The 24,565-nt window shown below is 45.1% G+C and overlaps 1 protein-coding gene across 1 annotated transcript in view; it reads right to left on the bottom strand.

The window, feature by feature from the left end:
• Positions 1 to 24,565, bottom strand: part of ehbp1 (EH domain binding protein 1) — a 447,197-nt gene that overhangs the window by 171,222 nt on the left and 251,410 nt on the right. The window contains 2 exon segments of the mRNA XM_065022884.1: positions 21,972 to 22,118; positions 22,328 to 22,363. Of these exon segments, the coding sequence (XP_064878956.1) occupies positions 21,972 to 22,118; positions 22,328 to 22,363 (183 nt within the window).

Raw genomic sequence — 24,565 nt, 5'->3', positions numbered from 1 at the left:
GAGGAGAGGAGGGAGAGTGGAGGAAGGGAGGAGTGTTGTAAGGGAGGAGTGGAGGGGAGTGGAGGAAGGGAGGAGTGTTGTAAGGGAGGAGTGGAGGGGGAGTGGAGGAAGGGAGGAGAGGGAGTGGAGGAAGGGAGGAGTGTTGTAAGGGAGGAGTGGAGGGGGAGTGGAGGAAGGGAGGAGAGGAGGGGAGTGGAGGAAGGGAGGAGTGTTGTAAGGGAGGAGTGGAGGGGAGTGGAGGAAGGGAGGAGAGGAGGGGGAGTGGAGGAAGGGAGGAGTGGAGGGGGAGTGGAGGAAGGGAGGAGTGGAGGGGGAGTGTTGTAAGGGAGGAGTGTTGTAAGGGAGGAGAGGAAGGGAGGAGAGGAGGAAGGGAGGAGAGGAAGGGAGGAGAGGAGGAAGGGAGGAGAGGAGGGGAAAACTTATTTTTTCTGTTCATTAATGACTAATTTGCCTGCAAGGGGGGGAATTACAAGAGATCTGGACTAAATGGCCTAATAGATGTTGAAGCCCACCTAGGATGGGGTAAGGAGATGGAGGGAGAGGGGGAGAGGGAGACAATGCAAAAACAATTAGTATTACTGCTCAATGGGACAGAAAATATAAAGAGAGAGACAGAGAGAGAGCGACAGAGAGAGAGAGTGAGAGAGAGACAAAGAGAGACAGAGAGAGAAAGAGAGAGAGAGAGAGAGAGAGAGAGACAGAGAGAGAGAGAGAGCAAGAAAGAGAGACAGAGAGAAAGAGGAGAAAGAGGAGAAAGAGAGAAAAAGAGAGAAAAAGAGAAAGAGAGACAGAGACAAAGAGAGAGAGCGAGACAGAATAACCATTTGTACATCGTTACAACACTGTATATATATATATATACATAATAAGACATTTGTAATGTCTTTATTCTTTTGGAACTTCTGTGAGTGTAATGTTAACTCTTCATTTGTATTGTTTATTTCAGTTTTGTATATTATCTACTTCACTTGCTTTAGCAATGTAAACATATGTTTCCCATGCCAATAAAGCCTCTGGAATTGAATTGACCTTGAGAGCGAGAGACAGAGAGAGAGATAGGAGTGAGTGAAAATAGCAAAGAAGAAAGTAGGAGAAAAGTGAGAAAGAAAGAGGGATAAAGACAGAGGAAGAAGACAGTATGAGAAAGAGAGCGAGATAAAGAGAGAGATAAAGAGAGAGATAAAGAGAGGAAGAAGACAGTATGAGAAAGAGAGAGAGATAAAGAGAGGAAGACAGTATGAGAAAAAGAGAGGGATAAAGAGAGGAAGAAGACAGTATGAGAAAGAGAGAGAGATAAAGAGAGAGATAAAGAGAGGAAGAAGACAGTATGAGAAAGAGAGCGAGATAAAGAGAGAGATAAAGAGAGGAAGAAGACAGTATGAGATAAAGAGAGAGATAAAGAGAGGAAGAAGACAGTATGAGATAAAGAGAGAGATAAAGAGAGGAAGAAGACAGTATGAGATAAAGAGAGGGATAAAGAGAGGGAGAAAAGATAAAGAGAGAGATAAAGAGAGGTAGAAGACAGTATGAGAAAAATAGAGATAAAGAGAGGAAGAAGACAGTATGAGATAAAGAGAGATAAAGAGAGAGATAAAGAGAGGAAGAAGAGAACAGTATGAGATAAAGAGAGAGAAAAGAGAGGAAGAAGACAGTATGAGATAAAGAGAGAAAGAAGAAGACAGTATGAGAAGAGAGAGGGATAAAGAGTGGATAAAGAGAGAGATAAAGAGAGGTAGAAGACAGTATGAGAAAAAAGAGAGGAAGAAGTATGAAGAGAGGATAAAGAGAGAGATAAAGAGAGGTAGAAGATAAATGAGAAAAAGAGAGAAAGAGAGGAAGAAGACAGTATGAGAAGGGGGATAAAGAGAGGGATAAAGAGAGAGATAAAGAGAGGTAGAAGAGTATGAGATAAAGAGGAGATAAAGAGAGGGATAAAGAGAGAGATAAAGAGATAAAGAGAGAGATAAAGAGAGAGATAAAGAGAGAAGAAGACAGTATGAGATAAAGAGAGGGATAAAGAGAGAGATAAAAGAGAAGAAGACAGATGAGATAAAGAGAGGGATAAAGAGAGAGATAAAGAGAGGAAGAAGACAGTATGAGAAAAAGAGAGAGATAAAGAGAGGAAGAAGACAGTATGAGATAAAGAGAGAGATAAAGAGAGGAAGAAGACAGTATGAGATAAAGAGAGAGATAAAGAGAGGAAGAAGACAGTATGAGATAAAGAGAGATAAAGAGAGGAAGAAGACAGTATGAGATAAAGAGAGAGATAAAGAGAGAGATAAAGAGAGATAAAGAGAGGAATAAAGAGAGGGATAAAGAGAGGGATAAAGAGAGAGATAGAGAGGAAGAAGACAGTATGAGAAAAAGAGGGATAAAGAGAGGAAGAAAACAGTATGAGAAAGAGAGAGAGTGAGTGAGAAAGAGAAGTGAACTGGTGACCTCTGTTCAAAGAGAGTGGCAGCATGGGACACTATTAGAGAGGTAGGGGAGAGCAGAGGGCAACACACACACATCTATGGGGAGGGTTTAGAGAGGGGTCCAGAGACACACCAGCGCCCCCAGACAAAGGTCTGCTTCCCTGGGGTAGAGAGAGACACAGCTACCTCCTCTCTGGATCATCACAGTTAGCTTAGCACGATCCGCTAACTATCAAACAACATCCACAGGTTACTGTTAAACCCGACAACTGGGTTGTATTCACTAGACACCAAACGGGCCCAAACGGGGTGGGACCTGAATTTGCCCAATAATGTTTTGCTACGGTGTGAAGTAATGAATTAACAGGACCCAGCTTCCAGCACCAATGAGCAAAAACATTCAATTCATTACCCACCATTACGACATGACAAATATGCTGATTCTTAAAATACTAGTACAATGTTGTGTTTCTCTGCAACAACATGTTTGGGACTCAGGAGGACTTGACAAGTAGACGCCTAAACCTTAACAGATAAGCCTATAGCCTATAGTTAGGATCAAGCCTGTAGCCTGTAGTTAGGATCAAGCCTATAGTTAGGATCAAGCCTGTAGCCTATAGTTAGGATCAAGCCTATAGCCTATAGTTAGGATCAAGCCTATAGCCTGTAGTTAGGATCAAGCCTATAGCCTATAGTTAGGATCAAGCCTGTAGCCTATAGTTAGGATCAAGTCTATAGCCTATAGTTAGGATCAAGTCTATAGTTAGGATCAAGTCTATAGCCTATAGTTAGGATCAAGTCTATAGCCTATAGTTAGGATCAAGTAGCCTAGTTAGATCAAGCCTATAGTTAGGATCAAGTCTATAGCCTATAGTTAGGATCAAGTCTATAGCCTATAGTTAGGATCAAGTCTATAGCCTATAGTTAGGATCAAGTCTATAGCCTATAGTTAGGATCAAGTCTATAGCCTATAGTTAGGATCAAGCCTATAGCCTATAGTTAGGATCAAGTCTATAGCCTATAGTTAGGATCAAGTCTAAGCCCATAGTTAGGATCAAGCCTATAGTTAGATCAAGTCTATAGTTAGGATCAAGCTATAGCCTATAGTTAGAGGATAGCCTATAGTTAGGATCAAGCCTATAGTTAGGATCAAGCCTATAGTTAGGATCAAGTCTATAGTTAGGATCAAGCCTATAGTTAGGATCAAGTCTATGGCCTATAGTTAGGATCAAGTCTATAGCCTATAGTTAGGATCAAGTCTATAGCCCATAGTTAGGATCAAGCCTATAGTTAGGATCAAGTCTATAGTTAGGATCAAGCCTATAGTTAGGATCAAGCCTATAGTTAGGATCAAGTCTATAGTTAGGATCAAGCCTATAGTTAGGATCAAGTAGCCTATAGTTAGGATCAAGCCTATAGCCTATAGTTAGGATCAAGCCTGTAGCCTATAGTTAGGATCAAGCCTATAGCCTATAGTTAGGACCTATAGCCTATAGTTAGGATCAAGCCTGTAGCCTATAGTTAGGATCAAGCCTATAGCCTATAGTTAGGATCAAGCCTATAGCCCATAGTTAGGATCAAGCCTATAGTTAGGATCAAGCCTGTAGCCTATAGTTAGGATCAAGCCTATAGCCTATAGTTAGGATCAAGTCTATAGCCTATAGTTAGGATCAAGCCTATAGCCTATAGTTAGGATCAAGCCTGTAGCCTATAGTTAGGATCAAGCCTGTAGCCTGTAGTTAGGATCAAGCCTGTAGCCTATAGTTAGGATCAAGCCTGTAGCCTATAGTTAGGATCAAGCCTGTAGCCTATAGTTAGGATCAAGCCTGTAGCCTATAGTTAGGATCAAGCCTGTAGCCTATAGTTAGGATCAAGCCTGTAGCCTATAGTTAGGATCAAGCCTATAGCCTATAGTTAGGATCAAGCCTATAGCCTATAGTTAGGATCAAGTCTATAGCCTATAGTTAGGATCAAGCCTATAGCCTATAGTTAGGATCAAGCCTGTAGCCTATAGTTAGGATCAAGCCTGTAGTTAGGATCAAGCCTATAGCCTATAGTTAGGATCAAGCCTGTAGCCTATAGTTAGGATCAAGCCTGTAGCCTATAGTTAGGATCAAGCCTATAGCCTATAGTTAGGATCAAGACTGTAGCCTATAGTTAGGATCAAGCCTGTAGCCTATAGTAAAGCCTATAGCCTAGTTAGGATCAAGCCTGTAGCCTATAGTTAGGATCAACCAAGCCTATAGTTGATCAAGCCTATAGCCTATAGTTAGGATCAAGCCTGTAGCCTATAGTTAGGATCAAGTCTGTAGCCTATAGTTAGGATCAAGCCTATAGCCTATAGTTAGGATCAAGTCTATAGCCTATAGTTAGGATCAAGCCTGTAGTTAGGATCAAGCCTGTAGCCCATAGTTAGGATCAAGTCTATAGCCTATAGTTAGGATCAAGCCTATAGCCTATAGTTAGGATCAAGCCTGTAGTTAGGATCAAGCCTGTAGCCTATAGTTAGGATCAAGCCTGTAGCCTATAGTTAGGATCAAGCCTGTAGCCTATAGTTAGGATCAAGCCTGTAGCCTATAGTTAGGATCAAGCCTGTAGCCTATAGTTAGGATCAAGCCTATAGCCTATAGTTAGGATCAAGCCTATAGCCTATAGTTAGGATCAAGCCTATAGCCTATAGTTAGGATCAAGCCTATAGTTAGGATCAAGCCTATAGCCTATAGTTAGGATCAAGCCTATAGCCTATAGTTAGGATCAAGCCTATAGCCTATAGTTAGGATCAAGCCTATAGCCTATAGTTAGGATCAAGCCTGTAGCCCATAGTTAGGATCAAGCCTATAGCCTATAGTTAGGATCAAGTCTATAGCCTATAGTTAGGATCAAGCCTGTAGCCCATAGTTAGGATCAAGCCTATAGCCTATAGTTAGGATCAAGCCTATAGCCTATAGTTAGGATCAAGCCTGTAGCCCATAGTTAGGATCAAGTCTATAGCCTATAGTTAGGATCAAGCCTATAGCCTATAGTTAGGATCAAGCCTGTAGCCCATAGTTAGGATCAAGTCTATAGCCTATAGTTAGGATCAAGTCTATAGCCTATAGTTAGGATCAAGTCTATAGCCTATAGTTAGGATCAAGCCTATAGCCTATAGTTAGGATCAAGCCTATAGCCTATAGTTAGGATCAAGTCTATAGCCTATAGTTAGGATCAAGCCTATAGCCTATAGTTAGGATCAAGCCTATAGCCTATAGTTAGGATCAAGTCTATAGCCTATAGTTAGGATCAAGCCTATAGCCTATAGTTAGGATCAAGTCAAGCCCATAGTTAGTTAGGATCAAGCCTATAGCCTATAGTTAGGATCATAGTTAGATCAAGTCTATAGCCTATAGTTAGGATCAAGCCTATAGTTAGGATCAAGCCTGTAGCCCATAGTTAGGATCAAGTCTATAGCCTATAGTTAGGATCAAGTCTATGGCCTATAGTTAGGATCAAGCCTATAGCCTATAGTTAGGATCAAGCCCATAGCCCATAGTTAGGATCAAGCCTATAGCCTATAGTTAGGATCAAGCCTATAGTTAGGATCAAGCCTAGCCTATAGTTAGGATCAAGTCTATAGCCTATAGTTAGGATCAAGCCTATAGCCTATAGTTAGGATCAAGTCTATAGTTAGGATCAAGTCTATAGCCTATAGTTAGGATCAAGTAGCCTATAGTTAGGATCAAGTCTATAGCCTATAGTTAGGATCAAGCCTATAGCCCATAGTTAGGATCAAGCCTGTAGCCTATAGTTAGGATCAAAGCCTATAGTTAGGATCAATATGGCCTATAGTTAGGATCAAGCCTGTAGCCTATAGTTAGGATCAAGCCTATGGCCTATAGTTAGGATCAAGCCTATAGTTAGGATCAAGTCTATAGCCTATAGTTAGGATCAAGCCTGTAGCCCATAGTTAGGATCAAGCCTATAGCCTATAGTTAGGATCAAGCCTAGCCCATAGTTAGGATCAAGTCTATAGCCTATAGTTAGGATCAAAGCCCATAGTTGGATCCTATAGTTAGGATCAAGCCTGTAGCCTATAGTTAGATCAAGCCTGTAGCCCATAGTTAGGATCAAGCCTATGGCCTATAGTTAGGATCAAGCCTATGTAGCCTATAGTTAGGATCAAGCCTGTAGCCTATAGTTAGGATCAAGCCTGTAGTTAGATCAAGTCTATAGCCTATAGTTAGGATCAAGCCTGTAGCCATAGTTAGTCAAGCCTATAGCCTATAGTTAGGATCAAGTCTATAGTTAGGATCAAGCCTAGCCTATAGTTAGGATCAAGCCTGTAGCCTATAGTTAGGATCAAGCCTGTAGCCTATAGTTAGGATCAAGCCTATAGCCTATAGTTAGGATCAAGCCTGTAGCCTATAGTTAGGATCAAGCCTGTAGCCTATAGTTAGGATCAAGCCTATAGCCTATAGTTAGGATCAAGCCTATAGCCTATAGTTAGGATCAAGCCTCAAGTCTATAGCCTATAGTTAGATCAAGCCTGTAGCCTAGGATCAAGCCTATAGCCTATAGTTAGGATCAAGCCTGTAGCCTATAGTTAGGATCAAGCCTAGCCTATAGTTAGGATCAAGCCATAGCCTATAGCCTATAGTTAGATCAAGCCTGTAGCCTATAGTTAGGATCAAGCCTCAAGTAGCCTATAGTTAGGATCAAGCCTATAGTAGGATCAAGCCTAAGCCTAGATCAAGTCTATAGTTAGGATCAAGCCTGAGCCTATAGTTGGGGGATCAAGTCTATAGCCTATAGTTAGGATCAAGCCTAGCCTATAGTTAGGATCAAGCCTAGCCTATAGTTAGGTAGCCTATAGCCTATAGTTAGGATCAAGCCTGTAGCCCATAGTTAGATCAAGTCTGTAGCCTATAGTTAGATCAAGTCTATAGCCTATAGTTAGGATCAAGCCTGTAGCCTATAGTTAGGATCAAGCCTGTAGCCCATAGTTAGATCAAGCCTATAGCCTATAGTTAGATCAAGCCTATAGCCTATAGTTAGGATCAAGCCTAAGCCTATAGTTAGATCAAGCCTGTAGCCTATAGTTAGGATCAAGCCTATAGCCTATAGTTGGATCAAGCCTATAGCCTATAGTTAGGATCAAGCCTGTAGCCTATAGTTAGGATCAAAAGCCTCAAGCCTGTAGCCTATAGTTAGGGGAGTCTATAGCCTATAGTTAGGATCAATCAAGCCTATAGTTAGCCTATAGGGATCAAGCCTATAGCCTATAGTTAGGATCAAGCCTGTAGCCCATAGTTAGATCAAGCCTATAGCCTATAGTTAGATCAAGCCTATAGCCTATAGTTAGGATCAAGCCTGTAGCCCATAGTTAGGATCAAGCCTATAGCCTATAGTTAGGATCAAGCCTATAGCCTATAGTTAGGATCAAGTAGCCTATAGTTAGATCAAGTCTATAGCCTATAGTTAGGATCAAGCCTATAGCCTATAGTTAGGATCAAGCCTGTAGCCTATAGTTAGGATCAAGTCTATAGCCTATAGTTAGATCAAGCCTATAGCCTATAGTTAGGATCAAGCCTATAGCCTATAGTTAGGATCAAATAGCCTATAGTTAGGGATCAAGCCTGTAGCCCATAGTTAGGATCAAGTCTATAGCCTATAGTTAGGATCAAGTCTATAGCCTATAGGGGATCAAGCCTGTAGCCCATAGTTAGGATCAAGCCTATAGCCTATAGTTAGGATCAAGCCTATAGCCTATAGTTAGGATCAAGTCTATAGCCTATAGTTAGGATCAAATAGTTAGGATCAAGCCTATAGCCTATAGTTAGGATCAAGCCTAGCCTAGCCTATAGTTAGGGATCAAGTCTATAGCCTATAGTTAGGATCAAGCCTGTAGCCCATAGTTAGGATCAAGCCTGTAGCCTATAGTTAGGATCAAGCCTATAGCCTATAGTTAGGATCAAGCCTATAGCCTATAGTTAGGATCAAGTCTATAGCCCATAGTTAGGATCAAGTCTATAGCCTATAGTTAGGATCAAGCCTATAGCCTATAGTTAGGATCAAGTCTATAGCCTATAGTTAGATCAAGCCTGTAGCCTATAGTTAGGATCAAGCCTATAGCCTATAGTTAGATCATAGCCCATAGTTAGGATCAAGCCTGTAGCCTATAGTTAGGATCAAGCCTAGCCCATAGTTAGATCAAGCCTATAGCCTATAGTTAGGATCAAGCCTATAGCCTATAGTTAGGATCAAGTCTATAGCCTATAGTTAGGATCAAGCCTGTAGCCCATAGTTAGGATCAAGCCTATAGCCTATAGTTAGGATCAAGTCTATAGCCTATAGTTAGGATCAAGCCTGTAGCCCATAGTTAGGATCAAGCCTATAGCCTATAGTTAGGATCAAGCCTGTAGCCCATAGTTAGGATCAAGTCTATAGCCTATAGTTAGGATCAAGCCTGTAGCCCATAGTTAGGATCAAGCCTATAGCCTATAGTTAGGATCAAGCCTATAGCCTATAGTTAGGATCAAGCCTGTAGCCCATAGTTAGGATCAAGCCTAGCCTATAGTTAGATCAAGTCTATAGCCTTAGTTAGGATCAAGCTATCCTCTAGTTAGGATCAGCCTGTAATGATCAAGCCTATAGCCTATAGTTAGGATCAAGCCTGTAGATAGTTGATCAAGTCTATAGCCCATAGTTAGACTGCCTGCCCATAGTTAGATCAAGCCTGTAGCCCTATAGTTAGGATCCTATAGCCTATAGTTAGGATCAAGCCTATAGCCTATAGTTAGGATCAAGCCTGTAGCCTATAGTTAGGATCCTATAGCCTTCAAGCCTGTAGCCCTCAAGTCTATAGCCTATAGTTTCAGCCCATAGTTAGGATCAAGCCTATAGCCTATAGTTAGATCAAGTCTATAGCCTATAGTTAGGATCTCTATAGCCTATAGTTAGATCAAAGCCTAGTTAGATCCCTATAGTTAGGATCCCTATAGCCTATAGTTCCTCTAGCCCATAGTTAGATCAAGTCTATAGCCTATAGTTAGGATCAAGCCTGTAGCCCTAGTTAGGATCAAGCCTGTAGCCTATAGTTAGGATCAAGCCTGTGGCCTATAGTTAGGATCAAGCCTAGCCTATAGTTAGGATCAAGCCTGTAGCCCATAGTTAGGATCAAGCCTATAGCCTATAGTTAGGATCACCCTAGCCTATAGTTAGGATCAAGTCTATAGCCCATAGTTAGGATCAAGTCTATAGCCTATAGTTAGGATCAAGTCTATAGCCTATAGTTAGGATCAAGCCTATCCCATAGTTAGATCAAGCCTGTAGCCTATAGTTAGGATCAAGCCTAGGATCAAGCCTATAGCCCATAGTTAGGATCAAGCCTATAGCCTATAGTTAGGATCAAGCCTCTAGCCTATAGTTAGGATCCTGTAGCCCATAGTTAGATCAAGCCTATAGCCTATAGTTAGATCAACCTATAGCCTTAGTTAGATCAAGTCTATCCAGTTAGGATCAAGCCTAGCCTATAGTTAGGATCCCTATAGCCTATAGTTAGGATCTATAGCCTCAAGCCCAGCCCATAGTTTCAAGTCTATAGCCTCCCTATAGTTAGGATCAAGCCTAGCCCATAGTTAGGATCAAGTCTATAGCCTAGCCTATAGTTAGGATCAAGCCTGTAGCCTATAGTTTCAGCCTGTAGTCTATAGCCTATAGTTGGATCAGTCCCTATAGTTAGGATCAAGCCTGTAGCCTCATAGTTAGGACTCCTCCCTATAGTTAGGATCAAGCCTGTAGCCTATAGTTAGGATCCTATAGCCTATAGTTAGGATCAAGCCTAGCCTATAGTTAGATCCCTATAGCCTCTATAGCCTATAGTTAGGATCTGTAGCCTGTAGTTAGGATCCTATAGCCTCAAGTCTATAGCCTAGGATCACCTAGCCTATAGTTTCAAGCCTATAGCCTATAGTTAGATCAAGTCTATAGCCTATAGTTAGCCTCAGCCCATAGTTTCAAGCCTATAGCCTATAGTTAGGATCAAGCCTAGCTCATAGTTAGGATCAAGTCTAGCCTATAGTTAGATCAAGCCTATAGCCTATAGTTAGGATCAAGTCCTTCAGCCTATAGTTAGGATCAAGCCTATAGCCCATAGTTAGGATCAAGCCTGTAGCCTATAGTTAGGATCCCTTCAGCCTATAGTTAGATCCCTATAGCCTATAGTTAGGATCAAGCCTGTAGCCCATAGTTACCTATAGCCTATAGTTAGGAGCCTATAGTTCAAGCCTGTAGCCTATAGTTAGATCAAGCCTCTGTAGCCTATAGTTAGTTGATCAAGCCTGTAGCCCATAGTTAGGATCAAGCCTCTCCTATAGCCTATAGTTAGATCAAGCCTATAGCCTATAGTTAGGAGCCTAGCCCTAGTTAGATCAAGCCTGTAGCCTATAGTTCCCTCAAGCCTATAGCCTATAGTTAGGATCAAGTAGCCTATAGTTAGGATCAAGCCTATAGCCTATAGTTGGACCTATAGCCTATAGTTAGGATCCTAGCCTATAGTTAGATCAAGCCTCTAGTTGGCCTATAGCCTATAGTTCACCTCCTCAAGCCTGTAGCCATAGTTCTCCTGTAGCCTATAGTTAGGATCTCCCTGTAGCCTATAGTTAGATCAAGCCTGTAGCCTCAAGCCTAAGCCTAGGATCAAGCCTAGCCTAGTTAGATCAAGCCTATAGCCCATAGTTCTCAAGCCTAGTTAGATCAAGTCCAAGCCTATAGCCTAGGATCAAGCCTCTAGTTAGGATCAAGCCTATAGCCCATAGTTCCTCTATAGCCCATAGTTAGGATAGCCTATAGTTAGGATCAAGCCTATAGCCTATAGTTAGGATCAAGCCTCCTATAGTTAGGATCAAGCCTGTAGCCCATAGTTAGGATCAAGCCTATAGCCTCAAGCCATAGCCTATAGTTAGGATCAAGCCTGTAGCCCATAGTTAGGATCAGCCTATAGCCTATAGTTAGGATCAAGCCTGTAGCCCATAGTTAGGATCAAGTCTATAGCCTATAGTTAGATCAAGCCCTCAAGCCCAGCCCATAGTTAGGATCTATAGCCTATAGTTAGCCTCTCTATAGTTATAGCCTATAGTTAGGATCAAGCCTGTAGCCCATAGTTAGGATCCTCTAGCCTATAGTTAGGATCAAGCCTGTAGCCCATAGTTAGGATCCTCTCCCATAGTTAGGATCTATAGCCTCAAGCCTATAGCCTATAGTTAGGATCAAGCCTAGCCCATAGTTAGGATCAAGTCTATAGCCTATAGTTAGGATCAAGCCTTCATAGTTGTGATCCTATAGCCCATAGTTAGGATCAAGCCTGTAGCCTATAGTTAGGATCAAGCCTATAGCCTATAGTTAGGATCAAGCCTGTAGCCCTCCCTATAGTTCAAGCCTCTCCCTTCAAGCCTGTAGCCTATAGTTAGGATCAAGCCTATAGCCTATAGTTAGATCAAGCCTCAAGTCTATAGCCCAAGTCTATAGCCTATAGTTCTCCTCTAGCCCATAGTTAGGATCAAGTCTATAGCCCATAGTTAGGACAAGCCTGTAGCCCTTTCCCTCCTAGCCCATAGTTTCAAGCCTGTAGCCCATAGTTGGCAAGTCTCTGGACACCTAGAGGAACTAGCCTGTGGCCTATAGTTAGGATCATAGCCATAGTTAGCCTATAGTTCAAGCCTGTAGCCCATAGTTCCTCCCTCTATAGTTAGATCAAGCCTGTAGCCTATAGTTAGGATCAAGCCTAGCCTATAGTTAGGATCAAGCCTATAGCCTAGTTAGGATCAAGCCTATAGCCTATAGTTAGGATCAAGCCCTATAGTTAGGATCAAGTCTATAGCCTATAGTTAGGATCAAGTCTATAGTTAGGATCAAGTCTATAGTTAGGATCAAGTCTATAGCCTATAGTTAGGATCAAGCCTATAGCCTATAGTTAGATCAAGCCTATAGCCTAGTTTCAAGTCTATAGTTAGGATCAAGTCTATAGCCATAGTTAGGATCAAGCCTATAGCCTATAGTTAGGATCAAGTCTATAGCCCATAGTTAGATCAAGCTAAGCCTATAGTTAGGATCAAGCCTATAGCCCATAGTTAGGATCAAAGTAGCCTATAGCACATAGTTAGATCAAGTCTATAGCCTATAGTTAGGATCAAGCCATAGTTAGGAAAGCCTATAGTTAGGATCAAGCCTATAGTTAGATCAAGCCTGTAGCCTGTAGTTAGGATCAAGTTATAGCCTATAGTTAGGATCAAGCCTGTAGCCTATAGTTAGGATCAAGTCTATAGTTAGGATCAAGCCTATAGTTAGGATCAAGTCAGCCTATAGTTAGGATCAAGCCTGTATAGTTAGGATCAAGCCTATAGCCTATAGTTAGGATCAAGCCTGTAGCCTATAGTTAGGATCAAGCCTATAGCCTATAGTTAGGATCAAGCCTATAGCCCATAGTTAGGATCAAGCCTATAGCCTATAGGGATCAAGCCTGTAGCCTATAGTTAGGATCAAGCCTATATTCAAGTCTATAGCCTATAGTTAGATCAAGTCTATAGCCTATAGTTAGGATCAAGCCTATAGCCTATAGTTAGGAAGCCTATATAGTTAGGATCAAGCCTATAGCCTATAAATCAAGTAGCCATAGTTAGGATCAAGCCTATAGCCTATAGTTAGGATCAAGCCCATAGTTAGGATCAAGCCTAGCCTATAGTTAGGATCAAGCCTGTAGCCTATAGTTAGATCAAGCCTGTAGCCTATAGTTAGGATCAAGCCTCGTAGCCTATAGGGATCAAGCCTATAGCCTATAGTTAGGATCAAGCCTATAGCCTATAGTTAGGATCAAGCCTATAGCCTATAGTTAGGTCTATAGCCTATAGTTAGGATCAAGCCCTATAGCCTATAGTTAGGATCAAGCCTAGCCTATAGTTAGGATCAAGCCTATAGCCTATAGTTAGGATCAAGCCTGTAGCCTATAGTTAGGATCAAGCCTGTAGCCTATAGTTAGGATCAAGCCTATAGCCTATAGTTAGGATCAAGACTGTAGCCTATAGTTAGGATCAAGCCTATAGCCTATAGTTAGGATCAAGCCAAGCCTAGTTAGCCTATAGTTAGGATCAAGCCTATAGCCTATAGTTAGGATCAAGCCTATAGCCTATAGTTAGGATCAAGCCTATAGCCTATAGTTAGGATCAAGTCTATAGCCTATAGTTAGGAGCCTATAGCCTATAGTTAGGATCAAGCCTGTAGCCTATAGTTAGGATCAAGTCTATAGCCTATAGTTGAGGATCAAGCCTGTAGCCCATAGTTAGGATCTAAGCCTATAGTTAGGATCAAGCCTGTAGCCTATAGTTAGATCAAGCCTGTAGCCTATAGTTAGGATCAAGCCTATGGCCTATAGTTGATCAAGCCTGTAGCCTATAGTTAGGATCAAGTAGTCAAGCCTATAGCCTATAGGTTAGCCTATAGTTAGGATCAAGCCTATGGCCTATAGTTAGGATCAAGCCTATAGCCTATAGTTCAAGGCCCTGTAGCCTATAGTTAGGATCAAGCCTGTAGCCCATAGTTAGGATCAAGCCTATAGCCTATAGTTAGGATCAAGCCTATAGTTAGGATCAAGCCTGTAGCCCATAGTTAGATCAAGCCTATAGCCTATAGTTAGGATCAAGCCTATGCCTATAGTTAGGATCAAGTCTATAGCCTAGCCTAGTTAGGATCAACTATAGCCTATAGTTAGGATCAAGCCTATAGTTAGGACAAGTCTATAGCCAGTTAGATCAATCATAGCCTATAGTTAGGATCAAGCCTGTAGCCTATAGTTAGGACAAGCCTATAGCCTATAGTTAGGACAAGCCTGTAGCCCATAGTTAGGATCAAGTCTATAGCCTATAGTTAGGATCAGTCTATAGCCTATAGTTAGGATCAAGCCTGTAGCCCATAGTTAGGATCAAGTCTATAGCCTATAGTTAGATCAAGCCTATAGCCTATAGTTAGGATCAAGTCTATAGCCTATAGTTAGGATCAAGCCTATAGCCTATAGTTAGATCAAGCCTATAGCCTATAGTTAGGATCAAGTTTATAGCCTATAGTTAGGATCAAGCCTATAGCCTATAGTTAGGATCAAGCCTGTAGCCTATAGTTAGGATCAAGTCTATAGCCTATAGTTAGGATCAAAGCCTATAGCCTATAGTTAGGATCAAGCCTGTAGCCTATAGTTAGGATCAAGCCTATAGCCTATAGTTAGATCAAGCCTATAGCCTATAGTTAGGATCAAGTCTATAGCCTATAGTTAGGATCAAGTCTATAGCCTATAGTTAGGATCAAGCCTATAGCCTATAGTTAGGATCAAGTCTATAGTTAGGATCAATCTATAGCCTATAGTTAGGATCAAGCCTATAGTTAGGATCAAGTCTATAGTTAGGATCAAGTCTATAGCCTGTAGTTAGGATCAAGCCTGTAGCCCATAGTTAGGATCAAGTCTATAGTTAGGATCAAGTCTATAGTTAGGATCAAGTCTATAGCCTATAGTTAGGATCAAGCCTGTAGCCCAGTTAGGATCAAGGTAAGCTTCATTGAACACACAACACGGCAAGGAATGATATGACGCATTATTAGACCTCCTCCCTTTCCTCTCCCTTCACCTCCCCCTTTCCTCTCCTCCCTCTCCTCTCCCTTCACCTCCTCCCTTCTCCTCTCCCTTCACCTCCTCCCTCTCCTCTCCCTTCCCTCTCCTCCTCCCTTCACCTCCTCCCTTTCCTCTCCCTTCACCTCCTCCCTCTCCTCCCTTCACCTCCTCCCTTTCCTCTCCCTTCACCTCCTCCCTCTCCTCTCCCTTCACCTCCCCTCCCTCTCTCCTCTCCATTCACCTCCTCCTCTCCTCTCCCTCTCCCCTTCCCTCCTCCCTCTCTCTCCCTTCACCTCCTCCCTTTCCTCTCCATTCACCTCCTCCCTCTCCTCTCCCTTCACCTCCCCCTTTCCTCTCCTCCCTCTCCTCTCCCTTCACCTCCTCCCTTTCTCTCCATTCACCCTCTCCCTCTCTCTCCAACACCTCCCTTTCCTCTCCTCCCTCTCTCCCCTTCCTCTCCTCCTCTCACCTCCCTTCACCTCTCCCTTCTCTCCTTCACTCTCCCCCTTCCCTCTCCTCCTCTCCTCTCCCTTCACCTCCTCCCTTTCCTCTCCATTCACCTCCTCCCTCTCTCTCTCCCTTCACTAGTTTCCCTCCTCCTCCCTCTCCCTCTCTCTCTTCACACTCCTCCCTCTCCTCTCCCTTCACCTCCCCCCTTCCTCTCTCCCTCTCCCTCTCCCTTCACCTCTCCCCTTTCCTCTCCATTCACCTCCTCCCTCCTCTCCCCCTCTCACTCCTCACCTCCTCCCTCTCCTCTCCCTTCACCTCTCCCTCTCTCTCCCTTCACCTCCTCCCTCTCCCTCCTTCACCTCCTCCCCTTCCTCTCCCTTCACCTCCCCTCTCCCTCTCCCTTCACCTCCTCCCTTTCCTCTCCCTTCACCTAGCCCCCTTTCCTCTCCTCCTCTCCTCTCCCTTCACCTCCTCCCTTCTCTCCATTCACCTCCTCCCTCTCCTCTCCCTTCTCCTTCCTCTCCTCCCTCTCCTATCCCTTCACCTCCTCCCTCTCTCTCCCTTCAAGCCTCCTCCCTTTCCTCTCCTTCACCTCCCTCTCCCTCTCCCATCTCCTTCACCTAGCCCCCTTTCCTCTCCTAGCCTCTCCTCTCCTTCACCTCCTCCCTTTCCTCTCCATTCACCTCCTCCCTAGCCTCTCCCTTCACCTCCTCCCTTTCCTCTCCTCCTCTCCTCTCCCTTCACTCCTCCCTCTCCTCTCCCTTCACCTCCTCCCTCTCCTCTCCCTTCACCTCCCCCCTCTCTCCCTTCACCTCCTCCCTCTCCTCTCCCTTCACCTCCTCCCCTCCTCTCTCCATTCCCTCTCCTCTCCTCCCTCTCCTCTCCCTTCACCTCCTTTCCTCTCCTCACCTCCTCCCTCTCCTCTCCCTTCACCTCCTCCCTTCTCTCCTCCTCCCTCCCTTCACCTCCTCCCCTCTCCTCTCCCTTCACCTCCTCCCTCTCCTCTCCCTTCACCTCCTCCCTCTCCTCTCCCTTCACCTCCTCCCTCTCCTCTCCCTTCACCTCTCCCTCCTTCCCTTTCCCTACATTAGTGGCGTCTGGACACCTAGAGGAACTTATTCCTCCCTCCATCCCTCCCTCTCCTCCCTCCTTCCCTCTCCCTCCCTCCCTCCCTCCCTCTCTTGCCCCCCCACATTACTGCCATTACCCCGGCAGAATGAAACCTGTTTTAATTGAATTAATATATTCCGTATGCATGCTAAACCACAAAGTAGCTATGAGCACACGTATGCACGCACACACACAAACACGCGCACACAAGAGCGCACACAAGAGCGCACACACACACACACACACACACACACACACACAGCCTAATCAAAACAAGGCATCAAGTAATCTCATCTGAATTGCTGACAACTATCAGCTGACAGGAGAGGCTAGAAGGGGCATTCTTTTAATCCATCTATTCTATTAAAAAAGTGAAACAATTCAATAATTCCCCTCCTCCTCCGTTCCCTCCCTCGTTCCCTAATGCTTCCCTTATTAGTGTCGTCCTTGGGAAATAAGGAGTTAGATGAAATGAAAGGAGGGAGGGAGAGCAGTCGCCTACTCAAACACCTTAAAGGAGGCAATGAGGCGTCCATCTTGGCTTCACAGCATTAACAACAAGGGGACGGACGGTAGAGGACTTCTGGCTCCATGAGAATAGACTGCTTTAATTCTAGTTCTCTTCTGAACAACTTGAAAGTCTCTGACTGGTGCTTCTTGGAAGGTTGTCCGTGTTTGTGGTTAAGATTATTATGCTGAATTTGTTATTCCTAAGGCCCACGGAGACACAGGCAAATGCACGCACACACACACACACACACACACACACACACACAGTCGCATGCATGCATGCACGCACGCACGCACGCACGCACACACACACACACTCACAGTCACACACACACACAGTCACACAGTCACACACACACACAGTCACAGTCACACACACACACACACACACAGTCACACACACACACAGTCACACACACACAGTCACACACACACAGTCACACACACACACAGTCACACACACCACACAGTAACCATGTAATTCAAGGGCATCATGTCCTTCCGGGATGCAGACAATGAACGGCGGCACAAAGCTGACACTTTTTAGATATTTTATTACTGAAACGTTCATTTCATTTTTTCTTCAAATCCTTGGTCATCAGTCAGAACCGTCTCTCTCTCCAACACTCTCTCTCTCTCCAACACTCACTCTCCCTCTCTCCAACACTCACTCTCTCTCTCCAACACTCACTCTCTCTCTCTCTCCAACACTCACTCTCTCTCTCCAACACTCACTCTCCTCTCTCCAACACACTCTCTCTCTCTCTCTCCAACACTCTCTCTCTCTCTCAACAACTCTCCAACACTCTCTCTCTCTCCAACACTCTCTCTCTCTCCAACACTCTCTCTCTCTCTCTCTCTCCAACACTCTCTCTCTCTCCAACACTCTCTCTCTCTCTCTCCAACTCTCTCTCTCTCTCCAACACTCTCTCTCTCTCTCCAACACTCTCTCTCTCTCCAACACTCACTCTCTCTCTCTCCAACACTCTCTCTCTCTCCAACACTCTCTCTCCTCTCTCCAACACTCTCTCTCTCTCTCTCCAACACTCTCTCTCTCTCTCCAACACTCTCTCTCTCTCTCCAACACTCTCTCTCTCTCTCTCCAACACTCTCTCTCTCTCTCCCACACACTCTCTCTCTCCAACACTCACTCTCTCTCTCTCCAACACTCACTCTCTCTCTCTCCAACACTCACTCTCTCTCTCTCCAACACTCACTCTCTCTCTCTCCAACACTCACTCTCTCTCTCTCCAACACTCACTCTCTCTCTCTCCAACACTCACTCTCTCTCTCTCCAACACACACACTCTCTCTCTCTCCAACACACACACTCTCTCTCGCCACCCCATTTGGAAAGGTCATTCTGGATTTGACCACCCCATTTGGAAAGGTCATTCTGGATTTGACCACCCCATTTGGAAAGGTCATTCTGGATTTGACCACCCCATTTGGAAAGGTCATTCTGGATGTGACTACCCCATTTGGAAAGGTCATTCTGGATTTGACCACCACATTTTGTGAGGTAACTGCAGGCTTCAAATTGTATCCAGGAGTTGATCAGAGGAAGTAGATAAAGGGCTTCATGGCCAACATCCTGAAGTCTCCCTTTAAGGGGGTTGGTGTGACATTAAGTCGATGTTATAAGACTCAGAGGAAGGTTGTTTGCTTTTTTCTCCCCAATTTCGTGGTTTCCAATTGGTAGTTACAGTCTTGTCTCATCGCTGCAACTCCCGTACGGACTCAGGAGAGGCGAAGGTCGGGAGCCATGCATCCTCCGAAACACAACCCAACCAAGCCGCACTGCTTCTTAACACAGAGCGCATCTAACCCGGAAGCCAGCCGCACCAATGTGTTGGAGGAAACACCGTGCACCTGGTGACCTGGTCAGCATGCACTGCACCCAGCCCGCCACAGGAGTCGCTAGTGCGCAATGAGACAAGGATATCCCTACCGGCCAAACCCTCCCTAACCCGGACGACGCTGGGGCAACTGTGCGGGGGGGTAAGAGAGAGGGAGGGGGAGTAAGAGAGAGGGAGAGGGGGTAAGAGAGAGGGAGTGGGGGTAAGAGAGAGGGAGAGGGGGGGTAAGAGAGAGGAGTGGGGGTAAGAGAGAGGGAGAGGGGGTGTAAGAGAGAGGGAGAGGGGAGGTAAGAGAGAGGGAAAGGGGAGGTAAGAGAGAGGGAAAGGGGAGGTAAGAGAGAGGGAGAGGGGGGTAAGAGAGAGGCAGAGGGGGTGTAAGAGAGAGGGAGAGGAGGGGGTAAGAGAGAGGGAGAGGAGGGGGTAAGAGAGAGGGAGGGTAAGAGAGAGGAGGGGGGTAAGAGAGTGGGACAGGAGGAAGTAAGAGAGAGGGAGGGGGAGTAAGAGAGAGGGGGGTAAGAGAGAGGGGCAGAGAGTGGCACCAAGTTTCTGAAAGAGAGAGGTACCAAAAACCTAACCCTTTTGACCTTAGCAGGCCCCTGTGGGCATCCTGAAAAGAGCCTGAGCAGAAGTTAATAAGGAAGGATCCTTGAGGAGGCCCTCAACTGCCCGCTCACAATCCTGCCTTTGTCACCAGTTACACAGAGCAGGAGGGGCGTGGAGGAGGGGGGGAGGCGTGGAGGAGGAGGGGGAGGCGTGGAGCAGGAGGGGGAGGCGTGGAGGAGGAGGGGGAGGGGGGCGTGGAGCAGGAGGGGAGGCGTGGAGGAGGAGGGTGGAGCAGGAGGGGGGGAGGCGTGGGCAGGAGGGGGAGGCGTGGAGGAGGGGGAGGCGGGAGGAGGAGGCGGAGGAGGGGAGGCGTGGAGGAGGAGGGGGAGGCGTGGGAGGAGGAGGGGGAGGCGAGGAGGAGGGGAGGTGGAGCAGGGGAGCAGGAGGCGTGGAGGGGGAGGCGTGGAGCAGGAGGGGAGGAAGGGCGTGGAGGAAGGAGGAGGGAGGAGGGGGAGGCGTGGAGGGGGAGGCGTGGATGGCGTGGAGCAGGAGGGGGAGCGTGGAGGAGGAGTGAGGAGGGGAGGCGTGGAAGGTGGGAGGCAGGAGGAGGAGGGGGGAGGAGGAAGGAGGGGAGGAAAAAGGTAAAGGAGCAGCGAGGAGAGAGGAGGAAGGGAGAGAGAAGAGGACAAAGCAGTGTGGAGTGGAGGGGAAGGAGGAGAGGTAGAGGATGTTCTCTCGCTACATGACATGAGAAGTAGAGTCAGCAAAGTGGCCAAGCTTGAAAAGGATGAAGGTTCCACTCTGTGGATTCTCTTCTTCTGTCCATTTAGGGCTTTCTGACACAGTTCACTGTACTGAGAACAGTCCCAATGACAGCCCTGTCACAGACTCACTCTGCCTACAACACACACACACTGACGGACACACACACCATGACTTCTAGTCACTTTACCCCTACCTACAGTATACTGCTGTTACTGTATATTATCTATCCTTTACCCCTACCTACAGTATACTGCTGTTACTGTCTATTATCTATCCTTTACCTATCCTTTACCCCTTCCTGCTGTTACTGTATATTATCTATCCTTTACCCCTACCTACAGTATACTGCTGTTACTGTTTATTATCTATCCTTTACCCCTACCTACATTATACTGCTGTTACTGTCTATTATCTATCCTGTACCCCTACCTACAGTATACTGCTGTTACTGTCTATTATCTATCTATCTATTATACCTACAGTATACTGTCTATTATCTATCCTTTACCCCTACCTTCATTATACTGCTGTTACTGTCTATTATCTATCCTTTACCCCTACCTACATTATACTGCTGTTACTGTCTATTATCTATCCTTTACCCCTACCTACAGTATACTGCTGTTACTGTCTATTATCTATCCTGTACCCCTACCTACAGTATACTGCTGTTACTGTCTATTATCTATCCTTTACCCCTACCTACAGTATACTGCTGTTACTGTCTATTATCTATTATACTGCTGTTACTGTCTATTATCTATCCTTTACCCCTACCTACATTATACTGCTGTTACTGTATATTATCTATCCTTTACCCCTACCTACAGTATACTGCTGTTACTGTCTATTATCTATCCTTTACCCCTACCTACAGTATACTGCTGTTACTGTCTATTATCTATCCTTTACCCCTACCTATATGTTCATAGCTACCTCAATTACCTTGTACCCCTGCGCATGGACTCAGTACTGGTACTTCCTGTATATAGCCATGTTACTACCTGGTACTTCCTGTACACAGCCATGTTATTACCTGGTACTTCCTGTATATAGCCATGTTATTATCTGGTACTTCCTGTATATAGCCATGTTATTACCTGGTACTTCCTGTATATAGCCATGTTATTACCTGGTACTTCCTGTATATAGCCATGTTACTACCTGGTACTTCCTGTATACAGTCATGTTATTACCTGGTACTTCCTGTATATAGCCATGTTATTATCTGGTACTTCCTGTATATAGCCATGTTATTACCTGGTACTTCCTGTATATAGCCATTTTATTACCTGGTACTTCCTGTATATAGTCATGTAATTATTACTTGTTATTCATTATACACCATGTATTTATTCCTTGTGTCTCTAGTTCTAGTTTGTATCTTTAACTCTGCATTGTTGTAAAATAACCCATCAGGAAGTAGTTCACTGTTAGTCTACACCTGTTGTTTACCAAGCATGTGACCAAGAACATTTGATTTGAAGTGTCTCAAAACTAACACCCACATACAAAACAGGAGCACACAATCTCCAAGTCTCTCTCTCTCTCTCACACACACACACACACACACACACACACACAAACTCCACACACACACAAACTCCAAGTCACACACACACAAACTCCAAGTCACACACACACAAACTCCAAGTCACACACACACACACTCCAAGTCACACACACACTTACGTCAGTGACTTGTGGTGTTTTAACTGGGGCTGAGTTAGTTGAATTGGCTGTGTGCTTGCTGCCGGCCTTCATGGCAGCATCCCGCCGGGCCTGCTCCAGGAGAAGCCTGGCTCTTTCCTTCAGCTCCTCCTGCCGAGACTGCACCTTCTGTGGGGGAGAGACGAGAGACACGGGGGGTGGGGTGGAGGTCAGGGAGAGTAACTAAGACAACTACATGGTTCTGTTGTAACACTTTATAAATTCTGTCCTCATCCTCCATCTATCAGGGTTAGATTTACACACAGCCTTACTGAGACACATCCCTGACATGACTCTCTCTCTACCCCGCTCTTTCTATCTCTCTCACACACACTCACCTTTTCCACTGGGGAGCTGGGGACGGGCGTTGGCTCCTGAGAGAGAGAGGAGAGAGGAGAGAGGAGAAAGGAGAGAGAGAGAGAGAGGAGAGAGAGAGAGAGACAGAGAGGAGAGAGGAGATAGACAGAGAGGAGAGAGAGAGAGAGAGAGAGAGAGAGAGAGAGAGAGAGAGAGAGAGAGAGAGGAGAGAGAGAGAGAGAGAGAGAGAGAGAGAGAGAGAGAGAGAGAGAGAGAGAGAGAGAGAGAGAGAGATAGGAGAGAGAGGAAAGAGACAGAGAGGAGAGAGAGAGGAGAGAGAGGAGAGAGACAGAGAGAGGAGAGAGACAGAGAGAGGAGAGAGACAGAGAGAGAGAGAGAGGAGAGAGAGAGAGGAGAGAGAGAGATAGGAGAGAGAGGAGAGAGACAGAGAGAGAGAGAGAGGAGAGAGAGAGAGGAGAGAGAGAGATAGGAGAGAGAGGAGAGAGACAGAGAGAGAGAGATAGGAGAGAGAAAATGAGGAAAAGGCGAGCAGTGTAATAAATGTAATGTAATCCACTAGATGATGGTCCATTTCAGCGAAGGGCCCTCCTCTCTACTGCAGTGTAAGTCTGCTTCCCTAATGGCACCCTGTTCCCTACATAGAACCCAATGGGCCCTGGTCAAAAGAAGGACCCTACATAGTGAATAGGCTCCCATTTGGGACCCACCCTACAGTATATGTGAGTGATATTGGTACAGGTGAAGGCTGTGGGATGACTATCTGTCCTTAGTGTTGGAGTTACAGGGGCTGTGTCCCAAACGCCACTCGTTTCCTTACATAGTGCACTATGGCCCATCCGACCGCTGGTTAAAAGTAGTGCACTACTTAGGGAATAGAGGTGTGATGTGGGACTCAGCCTCCCTGTCACTATCACCACAGACCTTTCTCATTACAGGGAGCTATGCAACGGTGAAGTAGTGGAGAGAAGGTGACAACCCAGGACGGACAGCGCACGCACGCACGCACGCACGCACGCACACGCACACACACACACGTACATGAGTGAGCAAGCATAGCAACAAGCACACACACACACACACACACACACACACACACACACACACACACACACATACATACATACATACATACGCACACAGGTACATGAGTGAGCAAGCATAGCAACAAGCACACACACCAATATGCATGCACGACCACTTGCACACACACACGCACAGGCTCACACACACACACACACACACACACACACACACCCATCTTTCCATTGCCTCCCTATCCACACGGCCATCTGCAGTAATCCACGGTGCAGAATAGACAGGGACAGGCATAAACCGCGGCTTGGCGCGCTGAACCCAACTAAGTCCATGTTTCAGAAACTAAGTCCACGGTTTAAATGGTTTAAAACCCAATGACAAGAAGCTTGTCCTCGCTGAAAAGCAAAGGTCTCTGTAATAATGGCTGACTACTACAAGGCAGGTTAATGTGAAGGCCTCTGTAATAATGTCTGACTACTACAAGGCAGGTTCATGTGAAGGCCTCTGTAATATACTACAAGGCAGGTTAATGTGTGAAGGCCTCTAATAAATGGCTGACTACTACAAGGCAGGTTCATGTGAAGGCCTCTGTAATAATGGTTGACTACTACAAGGCAGGTTAATGTGAAGGCCTCTGTAATAATGGCTGACTACTACAAGGCAGGTTCATGTGAAGGCCTCTGTAATAATGGCTGACTACTACAAGGCAGGTTCATGTGAAGGCCTCTGTAATAATGGCTGACTACTACAAGGCAGGTTCATGTGAAGGCCTCTGTAATAATGGCTGACTACTACAAGGCAGGTTAATGTGAAGGCCTCTGTAATAATGGCTGACTACTACAAGGCAGGTTAATGTGAAGGCCTCTGTAATAATGGCTGACTACTACAAGGCAGGTTCATGTGAAGGCCTCTGTAATAATGGCTGACTACTACAAGGCAGGTTAATGTGAAGGCCTCTGTAATAATGGCTGACTACTACAAGGCAGGTTCATGTGAAGGCCTCTGTAATAATGGCTGACTACTACAAGGCAGGTTAATGTGAAGGCCTCTGTAATAATGGCTGACTACTACAAGGCAGGTTCATGTGAAGGCCTCTGTAATAATGGCTGACTACTACAAGGCAGGTTCATGTGAAGGACTCTGTAATAATGGCTGACTACTACAAGGCAGGTTAATGTGAAGGCCTCTGTAATAATGGCTGACTACTACAAGGCAGGTTCATG

The sequence above is a fragment of the Oncorhynchus nerka genome, linkage group LG10 (genome assembly GCF_034236695.1).
Source record: "Oncorhynchus nerka isolate Pitt River linkage group LG10, Oner_Uvic_2.0, whole genome shotgun sequence".
NCBI classification, from domain to species: Eukaryota; Metazoa; Chordata; class Actinopteri; order Salmoniformes; family Salmonidae; genus Oncorhynchus; species Oncorhynchus nerka.
Note: the sequence above shows the minus strand (reverse complement) of the source record. Positions and strands in the feature narration are given on the sequence as shown.